We start from the raw sequence: 25016 nt of genomic DNA, 5'->3' as shown, positions 1-25016 counted from the left end.
CTGTTCAAGGAAGTGTACACTGTATTGGAATTGCAGAAGATCTGGCGGGGAGATAGAATGTGGTGTCAGCAGTGGTCCCTTTAAGGGTTAAGGCCTGGGCCATTCAGCAGAGGGTGTGCTGCACAGCTGCAGCCACTAGAGGCAATGAGGTCTCTAGGGATATAAGGAACACCTGATGCAGGAAGGGTTTGTGGGTTGTAGTGGAGAAAGTGGGTGGAGGAGGGAAAGGAGACTTGCTGGCTGAATGGACTGACTTTGTGGCTAACTGACTTACTGGACTGCTAACTCACAGACTGACTTATGGCTCTGTGTTTTGGACTGACCTTCTGGCTAGCTGACTCACTGGCTATTGACTCACAAACTGACCCATGACTCTGCTAGCGAACCAATGGACTGACTAATGATGTACTGGACTTTTGAATGGATTATCTGACTCACTGACTAATGGACTACTCAAACAGACTGCTGAGTGGTGGAAAGCTAAGGTGCTACCACTTGCCTGGAAGGACTGCTGCTTGGAGAGCTGGGACCCTGCAGACTTACAGGCAAGCCAGACTTACAGGTCTCCTTCCTGCTGGTACTGGCAGATTTAGCTGTATTCAAGCTAGGGGAACTAATTAGCCTTAAAGTGGGCATAGACTCTCTAGGCAAAGCTCAGAACGTGGAGCTTGGCAGAACACTTGCTCATTCCACTTTCATTGCTGGTCAATATATTTTGCAAGGCTTTTAAAATCCAAAATTGACAATGGGACAAAAGAAACATATGTGCACTATGGTGACTGATGCTTCTCTGAAACCACTCTTAGTGCTCTTAAAAAACAACTTTCCATTTCTGGCTTGAATGCCAATGAACAACGAAACTCAGCAAAATGATAAAAATAAAATTCTTCCTCCTCCCTGAAACTATCTTTCTGCTTGCTTGAATAGCCCAAGCATCTCCATATTTGGTCTCTAAAAATCCTCTAATGGCTAGTGATAAAAATCTATTGCAGATGGGCATATCAAAACAAGTATTCCATCACTACCATACAGTTACTATGAATATTTTATTAAGACTATGCCATACTTATTATGTATATATAGTAATTGTTCCCATATTAGATAAGCCATGAGGCAGGCAGTCATAATCCTACTAATAGAGCCTACTAATACAGAAATGTAAATATCTTGTCACCTATCCAGCATGAGAAACTGGATGACCATGTGGGCTCTATAGTACACCATGGCAGATTTCAGGTGCAAGATTAAAGGAGGAGAAGAATGACAAGTCTTTTGTGTGAGTGCCTTAGAATGCTCACAAAAGGATCTAAATTCTGCTGGTTAAATTATTTATGTCAAAAGATGTATATCTGGTGGAGTGCTGTGTTGCATTGTTCATTAATCCTGAAGTCTTTTTGCCTAATTTCAGAATTCGAGGCAGCACCATGTAGGGCTACAGAGGAAATTGCCTTGTCATTCCCACTCTTTCACCCATAAATTTCATGCTCACTAAATAGTTGCTCATTTTAATATTCAGCGTGTGCTAGCTACACAGTTGTATGTATGCTGCAATGCCACGGATCCTTACAGCATCTGTGAAAACAGTTAAGCAAAGCCATTCAGTAGGTCATGACATCTATTAATTATTCAATTATTATTTATTATTCAAAGTCCTACCATCACATCTTTGAAATCCTGACAAAACATATTCAACATCATGAATAGGAGGAAAATATGACTGTGTAAAGTCAATTTCCTACACAAAGCCATTTGTCAACTTATTGTATCATTTTTACAAAATGAAATCAAACTACTATCTATTTAATATGAACAATTATGCATAAGATTATTATTGAGAATATTTATATACCACTTTTCAACAGAAAATAGTTCACAAAGCTGTTGTAATTATACAGTACAGGCATGTCTCTGTATCCATGGAGGTTCCATTCCAGAACCCCTGTGGTTAAGTGAAACCACAGATATGGGCAAACTTCACCCCCCCTCTCTCTCCGGAGCTGAGGGAAGCTCCCCTCACCTCCGGTGGGTTGTCTGAGTCCAGCTTATTTATTTAACTTTAATTATTAACTTATTTATTTTAGTTTGCCTGATGTCACTTCCACCATGACATCACTTCTGGTGGGTCTTGGACAGTTTGTCATTCTAAAACGTGGGTCCCAATGCTAAAAGTTTGAGAAGTGCTGCAATAAGGTGTTAGTAAGTTGACACCCGGGTGTGTGTGTGTGTGTGTGTGACACCACTAGTGACTAAAATCACAGTTTGGAGGAATAATACCATCATGTTATATATCAGTCAATGTGTAATTTCATGCAGAATGTGTTCTATCTTTGTTCTAGGAAAAGGTACAGCCAAAAAACCAGTGGGGGGGCGGAGTGATGGTAGATCACCACACCCACCACCTAGGGTGTTGCCCTGCCCACTGCTGGGGGGGTGATGCGCTGGCATCCCACACTGGGTGATGTGAACCCTAGTGACGCCACTGGGTCATGCACATTTTTTTACCCTAGTTCTCCTACCTGCAGAGCATCACCTCTGCAACTCAACGGAACTGTAGAGCTATGAATCGGCTCCCCCCCCCCCCAATGTGGGTGCATGCGGATCTGACTCTTTGCTTGCAGCACACACACAAAGAAGGACAGACACAGCTGTGCATGGGGCATGTGCAGGCTGCATGCTGCATAATGGCATCAATGGTTGATGCTATCACAAAGTGATAGTGGCAGTTAGAACCACAAAGTTGAGAGGCAGACACTGTTGTGTGACCCGATTGAGAACATGTCACCTGGATTGATATGCCTCCTCGATGAAGGCCTAAGCTGACAAATACAATGTGGGAAACATTTTAGCTGGTCCTAGGGAAAGAGAAAGGGATCCCACTGGTAAATTACAGAGGAGAAGGAAATGGGGCTTCAGCACCTGGACCTTTGTCCTTTTTCTATTGGCTCTGTCCTAGCACATCATACATATAAATAGGTTTGCACGTACACTGACAGGTTTTTCTGCGTGGATAGAGGGGCTGAGCAGGACCAGGAGCAAACCATCCCCTGTGACTGCCTACGTGCCTTCCACCGCAACCACCCTGGCCACAATCCACCTTAGCCAGCCTGTCCCTTCTTCAAGGGGTGGCAGCTGAGGTGGAGCTGTGGAGTCACCCAGCAGCTGCCATCCATCATGGTCACCTTCACCAACCCACATGTGGGGAGGCAGATTCCTGACCACTTCAGCTCCTCGGTGAGCCAAAATAGGCTTGCGAGTAAGTAGGAGGCTCCACGTAGGGAGACTGAAACCAGGACAGCGATTGCAGCAACTTCAGGTAAAAGATTTATTTTTCCTTGACTGCTCCTCTTGCTGATTCTCGTGGGTGTAGGCGGCCATGGGCATGTGCATTTCTCTTTATTTACTTCTGTTCCTGGGGTTGAATTGTTTTCACCTGTTTGTTGACCTCAAATTCCCAAGCTTTCCATTTTTTTTCCTTGCCTCTGATACAGTTCTGTCTCAATCTGTGCTTTACTTTCTTTGGAAGTGTTTCGTCACCTCTGACTTGCTTCTCCTTATTTAAACTCCTTGGGTTGCCAGCATAATGTCTCTTCCAGTTGCTGCTGCTGGTGTCTCTTCAGCAACTCTATGAAAACTATGAGCCCTTTGGGGACAGGAAACCATTTATTGATTTATTTTACTATGTAAACAGCTTGTGAACTCTTATTTTCAGCTTCCTCTGTAAGATTCAGAGCAACCTTACTGATTCTAGGATTCAATGCTCCATGGTACCATGTAGCCAATTACTGTCAGCAGAGAAAAGAGAATGTAATTTTTTGTCTTATCACAATTTTACCCTAGAGAAGATGTCCTTGAGTCAAATAATTTTGCATAACAAAGGAATCCAAGTACTCCTTATCCTATAAGTCTCCCTGACTGAGTAATCAGAGTGCATGATTACTCACCCTGGGTACCAATTATCTGAGGTTTCCATGACAACTCTCTCCATACAGGACTAACTTTAAACCATCAATTCAAACAGACCCTTTCAAGCAATAAAGGTGCACTGCAGCTCCACTTTAAAACCAATATAGCATTATCTTCTAATGCAAGTTGAAAATGATGCTAACTTCTGGCACTCTCTCACTAGCAAGAGTAGAGGTTTCGCTCCACATGTAGTGGGACTTACTAAAATATACATGTCTGGCAGCCTAATCCTATCTTTAAAAAAAACTTCAGTCATTTACATAATGCAGTAATTTACATAACTTTTCCAAATTATGTAGGACTTCCAAGTAACTTTATATTGTTACTTTAAAACATATTACTATCGAGAATGAGTCATGTGCTGCATACATGCAAGAATACTTTCATGAATCAATGCAATGTGTGATTAGTTTTGGGATAGTCATATGACACTAGAATCTGGTTCATCAAGGAATAAGTAGGTGCACTGCATGTTCATATACAGATTTTTTGCACATAGATCTGAGATTGCCTGGCAGGAGAGGAGTCTAAGTTCTCAAGATGTCAAAAATAGTCACCAGCTAAGAACATTCCCACTCCATTAGAAAAGAATCTGCATTCTTTACTGCCTAAGAAATCCATATTGCAATAATACAAGGAGTTAATGCTTGGAGCACCGAGTTAACGAGACTTAACTTTCATTAACATTAATAGGAGTCATGTGGCTGATACTGTGCCTTGTGCTAGTTAAAATCCTTCCTCCTAAATTATATCTCATCTTAAGCTATTTCATTTCATACTGAGATTTTTTTTATACCATACAGGGTCTCCTCTAGTGAAAAAAAAATTATGTTCTTAAGTTCCCATTGCTAAGTCCCCACTCAGAAATAAGAGATGAGACACATAATGTGGGTTTAAACCTTGGCCACATCTTGATTACCTATTTTAACAGAGGCCTACAATGTATAACTTTTAGCTAAAGACAAGGCAGGCAAGCCTCAATGGGATTCCTTTCTCAGTCCCAGGTCTCAAAGCCTTGAGAGGCTGATCCATGTAAATCCCCCCTTTCATGTCTTCTCCAATAGCTGTTCTCTCTGTAACCACTCTAACATGGTAATCTCTCTGTAACTACTCTAACATGCCACCATTACAGGGGGAGGGGAAGACTACACAAATTAAAGCACCGCACCATGCTCTAAACATTAACAAAACCCTTCCAGTGCCACTGTGCAGAGAAGATGAAAAGCTTCACACCTCCTGGCCAATCTGGATGAAAGGAAAAAGTTCCTTTTCCAAGTGGTGACTGGCTAACCCTGCAGTGAGACACAAATGGTGGCTGGATATCAAGCTACTGTCAGAGGACCAATGGAGAGTGAAACATGGACATATAGCCATCACCACCTGTGGTACCAAAGGGTACTCACTAGTGGCTGTTGTATAATCTCTCCACATCTGCACTGATCTGCTACTGGAAAGGCACAAACCACAGGGAAGTTCCCTTCATCTCCCCTGCTGAAGAGTACTTTCTGCAGGCCACACTGCAAATTATGCCATAATCTTCATTAAAGAAGTGCTATACAAATTCTTAACTTGTTCAATATCATGTGTTTATTATCAGTGCAACCAATATATTCCCCACTCTTGTCTACCAAAACGACTTTTATCTCCCTGTTTTTGTGCAGATGTAGTCAAGGGCAACTGGGTGGTCCTGTGGATCTGGGCCATTATGGCCCCCAGATTATCACATCACCCAATAGGCTGAATCTACCCAACAAAAAAAAAAGTTGAAATAAAGCAACTGCAGATGCAGTCCGAGTTCAAGGGACATGTATGCCAAAAACTCTGGAATAGGGAAGATGTGTCAGCAGGCTGACATGATAGGCCCTGTTCATGTCTCCTGATCTTCAAAAAGTCACAGCATGAAATGATTACTCATAGAAAACAACATGCCAAGAAAAGATTAAAAGGTTTAGGCAAAGCAAGTAAAGTGTGCTTAATGCCACAAAAAGGAAAGTTAATTTAGGAATAAAATTAAAATCCCATGAAGGACCCTAATAAACCTTTGGTTCACTTTAGGGAATCTCAGCTTATAGCCAATGGGAAGCAGAGCCCTTCCTGTGAACGGATCAATATATGAGACTAGTTGTTCCAGGCTTAGTGGATTATTGACATGTGGAGAAATACTGACAGCATTTGTGGGGTAGGACGTTCCATTTTGTTAGTCTATTTATTTTAGAACCTCAATTTCTGCACAGAACTCCAAATGGCTTACATTTAAGAAAGTGATAGTTGTATATCAATATAAACTGGCAGTATAATGCATACAGCCAAACAAAAGGAATTCCAGGAAGGCTGCTTTAAAAAGTTGAAACAGTTTGCCTAAGCCAGTGTTTCTCAAACTGTGGGTAAGGACCCACTAGGTGGGTTGCAAGCCAGTTTCAAGTGGGTCCCCATTCATTTCAATGTGTGGTTTATTTATAAGATATTAGACTTGATGCTACCATGCTATGTGACTGCATTTGGGGAAATGTTACAGATCTGCGCTTTTAACAATGATAGTCAATGGGACTCACTCTGGTTAAGTGTGAATAGGTTTGTAGCCTTTCAGATGTTTGGGGAATTTTTTTTAAACAGATCAGCAACTGCTTGGGAGGGTTAGCACCGTTCTTCTTTTTTCAAAATAAATTTTTAAACTTATATTTATTATAAACTTTTTATTTACTTAATTATTTAGATTTGATTTTGTTGTATGGGGGTGTTAACAATTTTCCTGCTTGATTATGACACTTCCAGCCATGACATCACTTCCAGGTTAATGACAGCACTTCTGGTGGGTCCCAACAGATTCTCATTGTAAAAAGTGGGTGCCAGTGCTGAAAAACTTGAGAACTGATGGCCTCAGCAATACTGTGGGACCCTGTGATATCACCACCACATTTCTTGAGCAGCCTGACCAGGGGCACACCATGTCACACAAGGCTGCAGCGGAGGGCTGGATGCCACCCAGATGATGGATGAAACCGAAACAATAAAAGGGCATGAACACAGAGCAGTGCATATCTGGAAGGCCCACGTCTTTATTCACAGCTTTTCCTTATGCCTTTTACCCTTCACCATATTAAAAAAAAGAAATGTCTATTAGCTTTTTCAAATGGAAAGATATTATAAATGTTTTCAGTCAAAACAATCTGGTAATATAGCTTCCTTATCCCACTGACATTTCTTCCTCCATTCTGCTGTTTCACGCGGACTACCTTTACAGAACTGCAGGGAAAATACTGGGCTGAATTCCAAAAATGACCTGCCAGCATAAAGAGCAGTGATGTGGGTGACTCAGCAAATGTATGACATCTCTTCAGCGCCATTGCAGTACCATTCACTTACCATCTTCCCAAAGACAGTTCTTTTCTGGGCATCTTTAGCATCTTCAGGCTCCAATTCTATATGCACTTACCCAGGAGTAGGCTCCATCAACTATAATGGAACTTACTTCTAAGTAGACATGCATAGGATTGTGCTGTCAGTCCATTTTGTTAGGATTTAAATTACTGAAGCAATAGAACCAAAACATAGGGATGATTCTCTCTGAAACAGAACATTGGGGATATTATTTTGAGTTTTTAAAAGCCTCTCTGTAAAGTATCACAGAAAATACAGGATGTATCATAAATATGTTATTTAAATGATAAAAAAGATAATTTGCTTATGATTATAGATGCCTACCAAGCATATCTATATTTAAAAAAAAAAAAGACATGTACCCATTACAGCATGACACCTCTCAAGTTCTTACGTAGTCAATATGTATTGCCATGGATCCAGCCCCCATGGATGAGATTTGCAGTTGTCAATTGAGTTACACATAAAATTAGCTATCTACATACATGACCTGATATAAATATGCTTCACAGTTTAAATTTTAGTTAAGGTCCTTTGTCTTTCTTAGACCACCTTCTCAGACTGTTAGTGTGATGTCAATGTGTAGTCTTGGATTGTAAATACCTGTGTGCTTGACTAAAGTTGGTATTCTCTTACAAACACTTCAATGGCTCCCTCTTGTGGCCAAGAAAAATATTAATAATAATTTAAACAATACTGTATTTTGAATACCTATTGCACTGTTATCTACGTACATAGTTTGATTTGTAGATCACTATAAGAGTTTGGGATGGGAGAGAAACAATTGTACATGACCTTAGTTACATAGAAACTGAGCATGAAAAGTATCACTTAATCCAAAATTTAGGAATAGGAAGGTGGTTACATAGATTGTGTCAGAAGTTTTAAACGTAACACTTATAAATATGAATTTATATGCTTTTCTTACTGCTCTTCTTGTGCATTGCTGAACAGTTACATTTTTTAAAAATCTAAGATACAACAGCTATTTTAAAAGTAGCAGTACAAAACTTTGTTTGAAATTGTCATCACAAACATCCAAGCATATCCTTAGCTTTGTTTTATGTGATTAAGACACAGGTGAGCCTAATCACTATCATTCTATTTCCACCCTATTTCATGTCCCTGGTATGAAGACTGCACTTCTAAGAGGGAGGCATCAGGGGTCAGCCAGATGAGTCACTGGATGATGAATCACCTGGCTGGGCCAACTCCTGAACTCTCAGTACAGTCAGCTGGCGTCCTTTGCAAGGGCTAGGTTCTGAAGTGATCACATATAGTAAAAAATATCTTAAATCTGAAAACATGTATGCTCTCTTTAAGAACAAAAATCACACTATGTGAGACATCTAGGAACTGAGATAACAGCAGATTCATTTTCTCATCCTACACTCACCCTGAGCACATATTTGGTGATGGGAATGATACCCAGATACAGATCTTAGCTAAAGTTCAACTCAGTTATTACAAGCAAAACTTCAAAGCAAAATACTTCCCTATGCGTGTTGGGTTGCTGGTCCCCAATTATACTTATTCAAGGGTTCAGCCTTCCAGATGCATTTTCATATCTCTCATTAGCAAGCAGTGGAATTGGCCACACAAAAATCCACTCTAGGGGAGCCAGATTCACACACTCAAGTATCCTTGGGTTTAACCTTAACCCATTTTTGCCCAGCTCTCAGGTATACAGCTTTGGTCCCTGTTGCATATATGCACCGTTAGGCAGAAATGGCTTAAGAAAATTAGGTTCAATGATATCATAGTTGAGCTTAATTAAATGGTTTTCAACCACCTGTGTATCTCTATGTGCCTCTGACATGGGCTTGGATGTCCAAATGACCTAAACATGCTAATCACAGCAGGTGAGCTGGCTAGAGACTGTCATTTTGGCTGGACCCAGATGAAGAAGAGAAGTATTACAAATACTACCTGTTTCCTGGCTATGTGGTCCATCTGCAATGGCAACAGACAGAAAGTGAGGGGTGTATAGCATTCATTGCAATGTTTTAAAACACTAAACTCTGACTCCTGTAAAAAAGTGTGGCTGTGCTTTATTAGATACTCCTAAATACCGAACAACAGACTAGGTGGCAGGGTTGTCATAAGCCATGCCCTCTCACCCTCAGGTCTGCCCCATCCTGAAATATGGGGATAATGAGGGAGTGTATTTAAATTTGAAAAGCAATTTCCCCTTCTCTTGCTGCAGGACTGCATCACAACACTATCTCTGGATGCTCCTCAACAAAGTCACACACCACTGCCATGCTTCCAGGTTGCCAAGCTTGGTGCTGCACATTGCTCAGCTTCAAACTGCATCGCTGTGCAGCTTAGCAAGAACACTTTCTGAGAGTCTCTCCACCATCTGAGGCAGGTGGTGACCAATAATAGAGCCCTCTCTGTTGTGAAGCCCTGTCATTTGCTCAGGGAGGCTCACTTAGTGCTGCTCAGGTTATCTATTTACTCAGGCTTTTTAGTGTTTTTAGTACAATTAATGTGTACATTCTGGCTATGTTTTCCTTTTGCTGAGATGAATTGACTCATAAGGTGGGGTGGGGTAAAGGAGGGAAAGGAAAGAGGAATAGAAAAAGAATGGAAGGAATATGGGGGAGAGGGAAGAAAGGAAGAAACAGAGGTGGAAGAGAGGAGGCGAATGAAGAAGGAAGGGAAAGCGAGAAGATGGAGGGAAGGGAATGAAGGCCCAAGATGAAAAGAAAAAAGGGGAAAGAGAAAGGAAGTGGGAGAGAGGACAAGGAGAGAGAAAGGAAGGACAGAGATGGTAGAGGCAGAGGTAAGAAGAATGGAAGCAGAGGGAGGATAAAGAAGGAAGAAAGAGGATGATGAGGGAAGCAGGATAATGGTACAAATGGGGATGGGGAAAAGGATAGGAAGAGAGTGGGGGAGGAGACAGCAAGAGAGAGGAGCAAAAGAAGATGGAACTAGAGAGAGCAAAAAAGGTAGAAGGAAGAACAGAAAAGCAAGGAGGCTATTGGCAGAAGGATAGAAGAAAGAAGAAGATGTGGATGAAAGAAAGGGAGAGGAAGATCAGAAGGGGAAGAGAGCACAAGAAGATGAGATGATGGTATATGTGGGAGTAAGGAACACAATGATGGGGAGAGAAAAGAGGGGAAGAGGAAAGAAAGAGGAATCAGAGGGATTGGGGAGAGAGAAGGAGGCCTCTCTCCAGACAGAGAGAAAAAAAGAATGATGAATGGGAAAGATAAGAACAGAAGAAGAAGAAAGGAAGGCAGAGGGAGAAAACAGAGGAAGTAACCGAGAAAAGAGGACAATGGAAGAGATGGAATGAGGGCAGAGTGGGAAACTAGGGAAGGGACAAGGAATATTGTAAAACAAAACAAAGTGCTATGCAAACAGAATTTTAACATTATTAACCTTATATTGATACCAGAGCTGTGGAGTCGGCACACAAATCCCCTGACTCCCCCCCAAATTGCATCTAACTCCACAACTCCGTTTCCACAGCCCTGCTCAGTCGGAGTTGTGGAGTCAGAAGCAATTTTGGCTAGTGCTAGAGGTTTGGTATACTGACTTCACAGCCCTGATTTGTACAGTCACTTTTTTCTCCCTGTCTGGAGGGAGGCCTCCCTGTGTGTCCTTCTCTCTCCCCAATTCCACTCACTTATTACTCACTAAGTAGCCACACCCAGCTTTGCCCACTGCTTTCATCACCCAAGTTGTAAGCATGTCAAAGTGACTGAAAACAGCCGTTGACAGCTGAAAGCCAAAGCTCCAATCAAATAAATCTGTAGCACCAATCAAATAATTAAGGCAGGAAGCAGAAATCTAATATGGGCCAATTAAATGCAGCAGAAAGTCAGATTAGGATGAAAAATCAGTTAAGATAAGATAAAGTCAACCAATTAAAGTCAGTAAGGCCAATATGAATTAATTAAATCGTCAGAGGCAATTAACATCAGCGCACCAAGGTCATTCAGAATCTGGGCTCCATAAATTTTTGGCATCCCCCATAACAAAATTATTTTCAGTAACAGTCATGACATGAAATGAATATTAATAATAATGGCCAGAAAAAGTATAGCAGTGAACATTTTCCTTTATTGAACTTCATATGTATGCATGTGTGTAAATATACATACACACACTATACGTATCTTGCAGGTGGCTGCAGTCAGAGCTAGCCAAAATCATGGCTGCAAGCTAGGGTCACCCCCTAACACACTGCCATCTTGGGGCAGCCTCTTGGACACGCCACTGTAGCCTGGTGCTCAGGCCAGACCCCCCCCCCCCAGCCACCCTTTTTGTCTGCCACTGGCAATTATGGTGGGAAACAAATAATCAAACAGAGGCCAGTTCAGGCAGTGAAATGTGGTCTGCAGTTAAAACCCCAGCTTTGGCATTAGATGCATGTAAGCTACTTGCTATGGGACTTGCTTCCAAGTCCAATCCAAATGTGTGCTTCAAAAGTGCATTTGAATTAATAATGAACCAAATTGATCTAGGCAGATTTTAATATAAAATTGCATACATGTAAGTCTCCAAACAAACAAACAAAATGCATAGATTACATCTGAAAAGTCAATAGTTACAAAACCACTTGTTTTAGTGACAGTGGAATGATTTAGTAAAAATATTATTTTTACCCCAGCATGGCACCTCCTTAGGCATGAGCCCCAACTGGGAGCAGTTTGTCCAATTGGCATAAAGAAGAGCTCTGCAGCTTGTTCTGCAAGCCTGCTCTTTCCAAACCATTTGTTCTGCAAGTCCTGTTTTTGTTTTAATACCAAAAGCTGAGGGTTTAACTGCACACACAGACAGCGTTTTCACTGCCTCTCTTCCTAGGGACCATAGTGTGTAGCTTACATGTAAGCGCTGCTGTCTCGGAGCCTAATCCTATCCAACTTTCCAGTACTGATGCAGCCATAATGCAGCCTCAAGCGAAGGGAACAAATGCTCCCTTACCTTGAGGAGGCCTCCATGATTGCCTCTCAAGTGCAAGATGCAGTGCGTGCCCCCTTGGCATGGCTGCACCAGTCATAGACTGCAGAATAGGATACAGTGAGTCCACACTATAGCAAAGTTTGTGCTTCCGAGAAACCCAAGAGGAAAGTTCATCCCCCCCCCCCATCCTCAGTGAGAAGAAGCCAACATTCCTGTCACTGCTCCTACGAGGGAAGGGAGGCTGAGAGAGAAGAACGTCCTGCTGCCTCACCACAGCTGCACTGGAGTCTAGATTCTCTTCATGGTTTTCCAAGGGTGGCTCTCGCTTCCGCCGTGTGACACGCGGGCAAACACCGCTAGAGCAAGCTAAGAGCTTCTCTTCCCCACCTTCAGGTCAATAATAGGATGGGTCACTCTAGATTTTTGTCACAGACTATAGGCTTAGCGAAGACCCGTTGCTACGCCATAGAATGAGTCACTCTAGGCTTTTGTCTAGCTCTATAGGTTTATTAAAGACCCGCCGTTACGCCATGGAATATGTCGCTGTAGACTTTTGCCTAGCTCTATAGGCTTAGCGAAGGCCCGCCGTTATGTCATGGAATGGGTCGCTCTCGACTTTTGCCTGGCTCTATAGGGTTGTAGTTGGCGCGCGATGACGTCATGGGTGGGCGGCCTCGGCACCCCCGGCGGCCGCAGAAGGCGGGATGTTAGGGATGCGGCGGAGACGGCGGGGAACGAGATGACTGGCAGTGGGAAGCGGAGGCCCCGCGCGGCCGTGCAGGGGCTGCAGCAGGTATGCGCGCCACTCTTGCAGCCCCTTGGGGTCCCCCCTCCTTCTGCCTCAGGGGTGGAGCTAGTGTTGGTGTGGGAGGGGCCATGAGCGCCCAGGTCAACCAGGTGGATAGAGCTGGGCTCTTGCCCGCACTTGGAGCCCAGATCTACCTGCTGGGCAGACCTGGGCTCTCCTTCCGACTGTCCTCGCCAGCTGCCTCTTCCAGGTGGTTAGACCTGGAGTGCTGCACAGACTTGCTGGGCGGGCCTGGTCTCCCACTCCAACTCAGCTCCATCGGCCACCAGTGTCCCGCCCAGTGGGTGTTCCCCTGGCTCCCACTTTGCTCCCTGCTGGTGCACACACCCATGGCCCCCTTGGACCCTCCATGCTTTGCCTCTTCTACCAGAGAAGCCAAGACAGCCACCACAAAACCCTTCTCTGCTCACTCAGGAGCCTGTGATGTAAAGAAAGAGTGTGCCCTGGGGCATGTGCAGAGTGTCTTCTCTTCACAGACTGATGGATGGGTCAGGCAAGGTGGAGAATGCAGTGAGCTTTCTTGAACCCTGGGCACCTTTGTTTTCCAGTCATCTAAGCACTGGACTCTTTGCAGACTGTCTGCTGGGCCAGACGTGAGGTGGCTGGGTCACCTCTTTTGGCAGAGGTGGTACGTTAAATAAATTTTAAACTTATACTTATTGTAAATTTTTAATATATTTAATTAATTGATTTGATTTGAGGTGTTAAAATTTTTTCCTGCTTCCGGTCATGACATCACTTCCAGGTTAATGACATCACTTCTGGTGAGTTCCAATAGATTGTCTTTCTAAAAAGTGGGTCCTACCCTGGCGCTAACAAGTTTGAGAACCACTGATATAGAGGACATATGCTTTGGTCACCTTTCTTTTTCTTTCTCCCTGTGCCTTAAAATCCAAAGGTATGAGTTTACTTTTTATCCAGGCATGGGTTTAGAGCAGTGTTTCTCAAGGTACAGGTACCTCCAGTGGTACTTGAGGTGGTGTCTAGTGGTACTCACAGGACTGCTGCTATCCAGCAGCAGGACCAGGAATACAACACAACAAACAGCAGTAGGAGGCTCAGCGGGTAGAGTTTCGAAGCATACTTTTCTGTGCTTGAAAAAGCCCTACAGTCCATCACCAGTTACTTTTGGTGGTACTTCAGATAAGTGGACCATATGAAGTGGTACCACAGAAGTTAGATATTGAGAAACACTTTTTTAGAGAGAGTATTAACCTGTTGTTTACTGGCAGTATGGAAAAGCTAAAGATGTAAAGAAGAGACGGTCCAATGAGGCAGACATCCCCCATCAGCTACGCCATGAAGTTGAAAGCTGCTATCGGCTCAAGATGCCTGAAGACTTCTACCATTTCTGGAAGTTCTGTGAGAAGCTGGATCCTGATCAGCCATGTGGTGGGTTCTATAAAACAGACTTGTGTATTCCATGTTTAGGAAGATTTTTAATGGCACAAACTTATGACTGCCTGCTCAGAAGTAAGACCCACTGAGTTCAATGGGGAATGATCCCAGGGAAATGTATATTGGATTGCAGCCTTAATGTGCTGTTTTAGCAACAAGGACAAAGTTCTAGTTTGTTTCAGTTCAGTATCCAAATGTTACCTCCCCCTATGCTATGGAAAATTATTTTTGGTTGTGGTCTGCAAACCACAGTGTACTCACTGAAAAATATACTCCATGCCTGTTTCATTGTAAATGGTTGGTATGTTGCAGGTTTTATATATTAAAATCTGTGTAGATGGCTGCCTGAAACTTAAAAGCTTTTAGGATTGAGGCAGTCTTCTGTACACTGATTTTAGTGGTACACACTTCTATCTTGCATTCTTAGGGCTGGGATGAGAAGAACTTACACCATTGAACAATTCGACTTTTGTGTAATGCAGCTGAGGCAGAAATTTTCAAAGTTTAGCCCTAGTCTTAAAGTAGGATCTCCTTATCCTGTTGTTTTGTTCTTTGCATTCCTCCCCTTATCATTAAGTTCTCAGACTTGCTTGCCTGCACCTACAACTTTTCTGGAAATACATGACAATTCTGGCCCGAGGTTGTTTAAGTAAACCTCAAGTAACGTATAAGGAAGTGGGCAGTGGCCATGCTTTCTCTGTTCAAGGTTTTATTCAAATGTGGAATATTTCTTTACTTAAACCAGTGGTGTTCAAACTGGGGTGTTGCAATGCCCCAGCCTGTGGGTCCTGTCCTCTGCCCCCTTAAGGGGCGGGGGCAGCCAGGAGACAGGGGGAAGATGGGGAAGGATCACGGCGCTCAGGGGGGCTGCAGGGGCTTTTTCTAGGATAAATATAAATATAAAATTATAGGCATTCTTTGTTTACTTGCTTTTGTAGGTGCACTTATGTCCAGCATTGGACTTGAGCTTGTTGGTCCGTATGACATTCTTGCTGGCAAGCACAGAACAGTTAGCCGATCAGGAGATGTAAACTTCAACTTGCACTGGAGATTTTTTTATGATCCTCCTGAATTCCAGACTATCTTTATTGGGGACAGCAAAATGCAGTATCACATGGGGTATTTCAGGTAAGAAATGGATCTATATTGGAAAAATCTTTGCTGTATTTTGGCCCTTTTACTCTTGCCATTGCTTTAAGATGCACACCAAGCACTGCTGCTTCTTGTGTTCAAGTGTTTCTTTCTAGAACAGGATGCAAGTCTGCAGGCCAGTTCCAATGTAACATTTGGCATGTGTGATAATGTTTTAAAGTTCTCCTGTAATAGCTGCATAAATGAAAAGGGGATGTCCCAATATACCAGTCAATGTATTTTCCAGGAATTACTCTGTGAAGGGAGTTGGGTGGTGGGAGACTCAGCTGCCTCTGGAAAATGTGTTTGTAGCTCAGTTTTTGGGGGATGTTTTCCATGCTTGTTCATGCTGAAAGATTTTGAAAACTCTAGTGAGTGCAAATATTTTGTAATTATAGCTGTATGTTGTGGCATTCCACAGGAAGAGAAAGTCATGTTCTGTGATCTCATACGACACTTCCTTTGGAAAGTTATGCTAAGACGTTCATATAGAATTCTGTGGCTAGGAAGAGAGAATTCCTGATCTGTTCAGCAGCTGATATCATTTGTTCTTTCTGATAAAAAACTAATATAAAGGAAAAAGGTCTGGAAAAGCTCTACTTTAATATACAGAGTGACTTTTTTTTTTGCCATGCTTGTGCAAAAAGATAGTTTTCATGTAGAAAGTAAGAAGTTTCTGGGTTTAAATTGGCAATTTTATATACACGTTAAAGGTATCTTCTTTTGTTCTTAAATTTCATCTGAATTTTGAACGTTCTTATTTGGTTCTCTTTGTAAAATCTATTCTACTGTTTCTTTCTTGGCTAGCCACAGATTTCCTGAACTTAAAAGTGCAAGTCATGAAGAAGATAAATGTTTCTAATTACATAATTAGATTTAAATGTCTGTGAATAGCCTCCAAAGGAACCCATTTTTATCCCCCCTCCTTTTTTGTATTTGGGTTAAAAAAACATACTCAATGTTTGAATCTTCTCTGCATTACCTTAATGAATGCAGATGTAATTTATTAAAATATGTTCACTTGATATCATTTCTGAACCCTGGTATTTTGTAGGGACGTACCAGATGAACTGCCAGTATGGGTTGGTGAAAATGAAGCCAAGAAAGGTTGCACGATTTCTCAAGCTGGTGACAATGTATTTGCTGCTGTAAAGTAAGGTTTAACACTTTCATCTTGGAGTTTAATCTGGTCCAAACATGCGCACAGGCATGTGAATGAGTGCAAATGTTGTTGGAGCAATGTGTGTCTGCTTATCTTTATCCATGGGTTGTATTTCCTATAAAAATTGTACCCCAGCTAATTTTCTGCCTAGAGTGGAAAAAGTGTAGGAACTCTCCCTTTTTTCCCCATAAGTAGCAAAAACACCTGGGGTGAGTGTGTGGTTGTGTTTGATCGGAAAATCTGTCTGTAGGGAAAGACATAAGCACACCCTCTACCGTTCTGCTGCTCTGATAAAAGTTGTAGTTGCCTGAGGCTGCCTAACTGGCAGAAGTTAGCTTGTTTTATTACTAGAATTTGTAACTTTACTATTGCTGTCCTTTGTGGTTATTTCCAATTGATCTTGAATTTTCCACTTTTAGCTTCTGTGACTGTTACAATTTATTATGTGTGGTTTTTAGTTTCTGTAACCTGTAACATTCCTCAAATAACTAAGAAGTAGTTAGATTTTTGCTTTTCAGTCAAAGTTCTCTTCTATATGTCATGTTGCTTACCAGTCTTTATTAGAAAAGATGTAATTATTAGAAAGAAACATCTAACAAAAGGGGCAATAAACTTCTAACATAGCCTTGGTTCATATTGGGGTTTTCTGCTTTCAGGCAGGTATATTTGAGGCTGCCTGGGAGTTTCCATTTTCAAATAAAAGCTCTTGGTAAACTGGAGATGTAACTGATGCAGCACATGGCTCCAAAGTGCTTTCAGCCACACAGTAGAATGTGAATGATAGGGCTGGATAGTGTGCTATGAATGTTTTTTTGTTTGTGTATTATTATTTTAATTAAACTCAGAATTGAAATTCTAACTGTAATTTAGAATGTCAGTAGCTAAAATAATACTGAAATCAGCATTCTTTGTGCATCTTTTTCTGCTTCATTTCCCCTGAATTGAGAGAAATTGGTTGTGAAAACTTTAACCATGCATTACAGCATAGATAGTAGACCACCATCTAAAGTTTCTTGAATAACTGCAATTCTAACATCTGTTAACTAAAAGGTTTGATTGTGGGTTTGTTTTGATGCTTTTTTTTTTTTGTAAGTGATCATGTGAGCTTTTTCACATGAGAATTATTTGGAGACTGGTTTGCCAATGAATACTGCTGTTATGTTTGTGGACACTTTATGAGATTCTCTAGAAATGTTACAGTCACCATCTAATGGTTGCTTCCCTGTGGAACAACTCGTGATTCGTTTAAAAGTCTATCCCTGAGTAGGGAGCCTGACTTTGGAAACAATCATTGGGAACCTTTACATCTGAAGTTATTTTTATAATGAAAGTTGGTGAAATTTTAGTTCTTTAAAATATTTTGTCATTATGTTCATTTACTAAATAAATGTGTTGAGGTTCTTTGCAGGATCAAGAAAATTGTTTACGCTTTTAAAATTATCGAGAAGTGGCCAGTAATATAATGTGCTTTGTTGTCTTTCAGACTACATTTGTCCAAAAAGCTTAAGGAACTGACTGATAAAAAGAAAATTGGTGTTTTGAAAGAGCTAGATGAGAAACTAACCAAAACAGCAAAAGAATTGGGGTATTTGTTGGAGCCAAAAACCACAAAGATGAAAGAGAGAGATAAAAAAGTATGGGTTTGATTTTATTTTTAAATCTACTGAAGTAGAAAAGAACATTAATGTACAGTTCCATTTTGGACTGTAAATCATCTTAACACTAATTGTGAGTCCACATTTGTTCAAATTACAACTTATCTAAAATTCTAGGGAAATTACAAAAGGAGACGGTGCTGAAGTGGGTGGTTTTAAGCATGCATAGAATCTTACTATTGCTGAAAAACATGAAATGCAGGCCATTGATCCTGTTTATTTTTTAAGGAATATGAGTCATGATAAATTACATTCAGTGTAGACAAAAATTTTCTTAAACATATTCAAAAACTCAACATTTAGATTTAAATGGCAGTATTGCTATAAACTGTCAAAGGCAAAATGTGATTTGTTCTGAAGATGAAACAAAGTTAAAGGTGTTTGTAGTAGACAGTAGTTTTGAGAAGTACCTACAACTATACATAGAAACAAGAATTGAGAATAAGGTAAACTGTCACTCATGTGGCATACTGAATAATGTGAATAACATCAGCCTTATTAAAATTGCAACATATGCTGAAGAGAGAACTGTAACATTTGTACGTGAAAAATGAGCCAAGGGTATTGTTGTTACTACGCAAATCTAGTTTATGTTCACAAGCAGTATGCAGCACTGTTGGTTGTGTATTAAAGGATGTTACCTTAGGTAAAGCAGGATGGAGACAATTGTATCTGTTGTATCTACAACAAAAGTATCTGTTGTAGTAGCTGATGTATTGGGATGACAAGTGGCAATTGCGATCACAGTGAGCTAGCAATTTTTAGAAAATTACTTTTCCAGGAGAAAATAATAGCAAATTATTGTAAAACCTTCAGGGCTGGTGATTGCTCACTTAAATGTAAAACAAAACCAAAAAGATTCTTTAGGCATTTAAACAGATATAGGACTGGAATTTATCAAAACCTAGGTTCAGGTTTAAGGATGGTATATAGCAGACATGTCTGTCTCTCTTTTCAATGTAGGTCGTGACTAAGACATTTCATGGAGCTGGTCTGGTTGTCCCTATAGACAAGAATGATGTTGGCTACCGGGAGCTCCCTGAAACAAATGGTGAGGTATCTTTAGGGTTTTGATACTAAAAAAGACTGTGTTCAGTCAAATTATAGCCATACCTTTCAAAGAGGACATGTGAAAAATTGCATTTGGCATTGGTAATAATGCCTACCTAGGTACTGGATAAATCTTTCAAGAAAAAATGACAAAACCTACATTTTAATGAAATAAAAATGAGCGTAAGTCAGCAACTGATTTATGTTCTGTGTTTTATGTTCTCAAACAAGAGATCCTAATTAGTTAGCTGTGTGTTTAACAATGACAAATTCCTGAGACACCTTAAAGGCTAACAATTTTGCTCTAATGCATGCCTTTTGTGCCATAAGAAAATAGTTACAGGTTGCCAGAGAACAAACTGTAGCAAAAGAAAACATGGCTGCCGCTCTGGAACTTGCTGTGTTTTTGTTAAAAGGAATGTGTGCCCTGTTCTAGTAATTTTTGAAGATGAATCTTTAAAGATTTGTTTAAAAAAAAATTGGGTTGTAACTAATTCAGGTATTTACCCTTGCCTCCAAAATAATTTCCTCTAATGCATTGGGTTTCAGTCTTTGTCCCCATGAAGGAACCTTTTCCACATAGACTTGTTTACTGAGAAACACTGCATGTCTACTGTGAAACCCCTGCATGTTGCAGAAGCTCTGGTCTAGGCCATATTCTGCATTGCACAATTGGTTCTTCAGATATCTTAAACGAGTTTGTTTATGACCTAAATTCACCCTAATGATCTCCTGGCTGATTCTCAACACAGGATATCAGAAGGGGTGGGCAAGCTGTCTGTTGATAAGATCCAATGAGCAAGAAGGGCTATTAGTTTTATTCATAGTGTAGATGGTGATACAGTGATGGGAGTTTCTTGGGTCAAGTGAGAGAAAGTGGTACTGGACAACTAAGGGCTTGTTCTCTCCTCTGGGTTTCCTACTAGAGGTCCTGGTGGTCACTGTGCTGGTAGACCATTGGGTCTTAACCTCCTGCTATTTAATGCCAAGTTGGTAAATGGGGATATTTGCTGTGATGTAGGATTTGATTCTGTGTAAGCATGCCAACCTGTCTTGCATCCCTGAGACCTGGTAGATTAGGATAGTTAAAAAAAATTTTTTTGCAGTTATACCCACTAGGTTCCTTGGTGATGCAGCAGCCTAGACTCAGAGGGCAGGGAGAAGATTGTGATTCTGTCTCCCTTTCTAGTTACCCTGTAAGCAACCTGTCAGTTTTGAATGTATGTTCCCAGTAGTGAGAACTCAAGGCAGATTAGGAGTTCTGTTGGTGTATTGTCCACACTACTGCTGGCCAGATTTCCTACCTGAGCTGACAGATGGTTTTGAGCATGATGTTGGGGGCCCTTAGGGCTTTTTGGTTATCCATGCTGAGGCCCCCTTGTCTGGTGGTTCTTAGGATTTAATGGCCTCCATGACAACTCTGGGCTTGTTCCCACTGATGTCTGGCTGTGTGCATGATGCAGGATATTCCCTTCAGCTTTTTGTATGTGTGTTGGGCAGGGTAAGAGTAATCTGGGGGTGGAGGTGGGGAATATATATTCTGTCATGGACAAATTACGTGGTCATGTTTAGACTTGCAGCATCTGACTCCACAGGGGTGAGGGACCAGTTAGGATGGTCCACCCCGGAGGTGGATAGATTCAAATAGTCAACAGCATGGTTAGGGGTCATTTTGTTAAGCTGCTGCATGTAGAAGTCACCTGAGCAGTAGGCATAATTGCTCTCAAGCACTTTATTCTCCACACTCACTCAGTATGAAAGTCATAGTACTTACTCAACTAAAGTAGCTAAGATGTGATCTACCAGTGTGAGTCACAAGTTTCCCAAGATGCAGTTGCTCCTAATAAAGGGTTTATGGGTCAGAAACTTCCATTTCCATCATCACCACCAGGTTTCGCTATTGGCAACTTGGTGACTCTCCTGCAAGAATTCTACTACTTGAAAGCAGTGATTAACTCTTCTCAACTTACCATCTCTTCTCTTGCATATTGAATGTGCTGCAAATAAAGAACATACACTCCAATTTTGGTCTTACATGAGCTTGTTTTCCCTGTAGCTAGTCTCAGAAGAATCTGCAAAACCATTGTAGATGCTCCTAATGATGACCAGAGACTGAAAGCCTTTGCCCCCATTCAGGAAATGCTAACATTTGTTCAGTTTGCTAATGATGAATGTGACTATGGAATGGGGTATGAACTGGGCATAGACCTCTTCTGCTATGGGTCACATGTAAGTCACATTACTTTCTCTGTAGAACTGTCATCTCATGTATTTGAATTACAGTCTCTAACTTTTAATCAAGAGGATTATTGTATGTAATAATGACCAGTCATAAGAACTCTTTGGAGTAGTAACAACTGAAGCAGTAAGTCTGTGAGTAAACAAAATACACATTGATCATAACACATCTTGCAAAATTATGTTCCTGTTCTTAGGACAGAAATGGACAATGTTAGTGTTTCAGTACACAGTTTTCTATTCCAGGGAGATGCAATAAATGTAACCTATTTTGTTAATCTTTTTCAGTACTTTCACAAGATTATTGGCCAGTTGCTGCCTCTTGCTTACAACTTATTGAAGAGAAACCTATTTGCAGAGATTATTGAAGCCCATTTAGCTAACAGACAAGAAGAGAATGTAGACCAACTTACGCCATGACATGAGGTTTATGTATCAAGTCTTTGTTGTTTGAGGTTATTTTCCCTAAACCAGTGTTTCTATGTGTGAGAAATAAAGTTGTTTTTTTCTAAACTAGAGTAACTTACTGGAGAAAATGAACCCAAACTACTTTCCTCTTCAATGTGCTAGTGTGGCTTTCACTGCAACTGTGAGGCTATGGCTTTTAAGTTGTGTTCTACAGAACCTTGGAATTAATGAACTGTTATGAAAAAAGCTATTCCTTGCTCTCTCATATCATCGAGAAATGGGGTAGTGCTTTTGGTGGGAGGTACTGTGAAAGGGCTGCAAAAAAGCTAGTGCAGTGCTAGGCTGCATTAGGGAGAGGTGTAAAATCCAAATCATGACAGGCAATATTTCCACTCTGTTCTGCCCTAGTCAGACCTCACTTGCAAAACTGTGTTCAGTTTTTGGCAGCTGAGATGGGAGGGATTTGCAAATCAAGTCCTATGAGGAATGGTTAATAGTATGGTGATCATTTTCAATTAGCTGAAAGCCAGTCACAAAGAAAGGGAAGTTCTTGAGGTAGGACAAGTGTGTTAAGAAAACAACAGCCCTACTGGATCAGGGCAAAAGCACATCTAATCCAGCTTCCTGCATCTCATAGTAGCACACAAGACAAGATACCTATATCATGTTGCCACTTCCTTGCAGCTGGTGTTCAGATAAAAATTCAGTGCTATACTTTTCAGATGGAGCTAGCCAGTCTGCCTTGAACGGGTGTGGTCTCATTGGTTTTCAAGCAGAGGCTGGATGGCCATTGTCAGACACCGTAGCATTGTGCTCAAAGGCCCCTTCCATTTATATAGGTTCTCAGATTATCATAGCCAGAGGCATCAGCACTCATAGTTAAAATCTCTGGGTACACCAACCATAAAATTTGAAAACTAATGTTTGATGAATTAAACAATGTTTCGTCCTACAATCACTGTAGACATTATCAGGCACCCAAAAGCAAAACTATACCTTTAATGCATTGAACATTAGTTTTTGAGTTTTATGGCTGGTATAGCCAGGGATTTTAACTATGTGTCCCTTCCAATGTTTTATGAATTATGTGTGCTGACCCAGTCTGCTGTACCTCTTGTGCCTTTCAGTGTTTCCCAGAGTCCTCTACAGCATCCACATGCTGAAAACTAGAAAGAATTTCCCACAGAAAGTAACCAGTTTTATTTTTTGTTTTTTCTAAGTGGACAGCTTGTCTTGGGGCAGTAAGCTTTTTTTATTTTTCCATTTGGCCTACATATGGTGTACAGTTGGTTTGCCTTTATGCATGAACAAACAATGGTGCATTCAAGTGATTCTCAAGCTTTTAGCACCAGGACCCACATTTTAGAATGAGAATGTCAGGACCCACTGGGAGTGATGTCATGACATCATCAAACAAGAAAATTTTTAACAAATCTAGACTGCAGTCCTACCCACACTTCAAGGAGTAAGTCCCATTTACTATCATTGTTAAAAGCATATACACAATAGCCTGTTAAAAGTATAGATCTGTAACATTTCCCAGATGCAGTCACATACCATAGCAGCATCAAGTCTAATATTAAAAATAAAATATTCCAGTAAATGGGACCCACCTGAAATTGGCTCACGACCCAGTTTGAGAAACACTGGTGTAGACAATATAAAAAAGAATCAGTTTAATAATGTTACAAGGTCCTGAATAGGTTAAGTAGATATCCTGTTCCTGAAGTTTGGTGCACAGCTGGATGTCTATGATAGGTTTCCAGGATGGTTTTGAGATTTGTGTCATTTAATAAAATCAGTTTTTCCCTGTAAACTGAATGCAAATTGGAATACAGCACCAAAACCAGTAGCTGAATCAACCTAAGTGTTTCAACAAAGCTCAGAAAGATTTTTCAACCTTACATAGGCAGCCTAAAATCACTATACAGTATTTCCCAGGAAATGGCTAAGTGAAGAGGAGAGAACAGCTGTTGAAAGGATCCTGCCATTGAGTGTTCATTTTTTTTGTCTTTAGTTAGTACTGTTTCTCAGCTGAAACCTGAGAAAAAGTAAACTGTAAAATCATTCAGAATTTTAAAGCTATATTCCAGATCATGATGTATTGTGATTTCTCCTACCTGAACAATCTGGCTCGTTAAGAGTGAATGTGTACAAATACCAAGAAGTGAGATTTGCTTGCTCAAGACACCCTACATCCAAAGCACTTCCTTTGTTTTGATCACTGTAGACTTCCTTAAAATGTTCCACTTTTTGTAACTTTCCCTTTGGAGCAGTGGGCTATTCATATGCTGCAGCTACCAGAATGGTTCTGAAAAGTCTAATCAATGTCCAGTTTTTTGTTTCCATCACTATCCAGACATCTAATGGAGCATGTACAATGGATCAGTGGTTCCCAAACTTGAGCACCAGGACCGGCTTTTTAAAATGATGCTCTGTTGGGACCCACCTAGATTTACTAAATTTTTTAAAAAGGAGACCTAGAAAGAAATTACTTATAAATATTAACCAGAAAAAAGGAGTTTCAAACACTTATTTGCACATGCTTGCGAACTGCAGGAGCTGAGCTCTTTGGAGGATAATTGGCAGCTACAGTATTTGATTTTTGAATAGCCTCAGAGCTTGTGACAAAGGCAATTAGTTATCTGATCCATCACCCTTTGGTGACTCGCCAAAATTCAGCTTGTGACCTATAGGTTGGGAACTACTGCAATAGACCAATCTGATTAGGAATAGACTAGAAGTCATACGTAAAAGTAAAATATGTCTTAAATTATTACGCTGCAGTACTAACTAATCCTGCTGATAGGTAATTGGTGGCAGCTGAAATGGCATAACTGCATTATAACTTTTATTTTAAACTGTTTCGGAACCTCACTTCAGGATCACATCTCCTATTGGTTTATAT

General features: G+C 40.9%; 1 protein-coding gene across 1 annotated transcript; it reads left to right on the top strand.

The window, feature by feature from the left end:
- Positions 1 to 12918: 12918 nt before the first annotated feature.
- On the top strand, positions 12919 to 22213 carry HPF1 (histone PARylation factor 1). The gene is made up of 8 exons (XM_066632802.1): positions 12919 to 13051; positions 14299 to 14458; positions 15403 to 15592; positions 16650 to 16748; positions 18241 to 18391; positions 19376 to 19463; positions 21519 to 21691; positions 21989 to 22213. Exons 1-8 carry the CDS (start codon positions 12998 to 13000, stop codon positions 22118 to 22120), a joined length of 1047 nt encoding a protein of 348 aa, XP_066488899.1. The 5' UTR covers positions 12919 to 12997; the 3' UTR covers positions 22121 to 22213.
- The last annotated feature ends 2803 nt before the right edge of the window (positions 22214 to 25016 follow it).

Source organism: Tiliqua scincoides, chromosome 6 (genome assembly GCF_035046505.1).
Source record: "Tiliqua scincoides isolate rTilSci1 chromosome 6, rTilSci1.hap2, whole genome shotgun sequence".
Classification (NCBI taxonomy): Eukaryota; Metazoa; Chordata; class Lepidosauria; order Squamata; family Scincidae; genus Tiliqua; species Tiliqua scincoides.
This window is presented reverse-complemented; position numbering and strand designations above follow the sequence as displayed.

What these genes read in the sequence shown, in the direction of transcription:
- HPF1 (XM_066632802.1), top strand. Translation starts at nt 12,998, where the DNA reads ATGACTGGCAGTGGGAAGCGGAGGCCCCGCGCGGCCGTGCAGGGGCTG. An exon ending in CCGTGCAGGGGCTGCAGCAG is followed by an intron (nt 13,052 to 14,298) that starts GTATGCGCGCCA and finishes GTTTACTGGCAG; the next exon opens with TATGGAAAAGCTAAAGATGT. An exon ending in TGAAAGAGAGAGATAAAAAA is followed by an intron (nt 18,392 to 19,375) that starts GTATGGGTTTGA and finishes TTTTCAATGTAG; the next exon opens with GTCGTGACTAAGACATTTCA.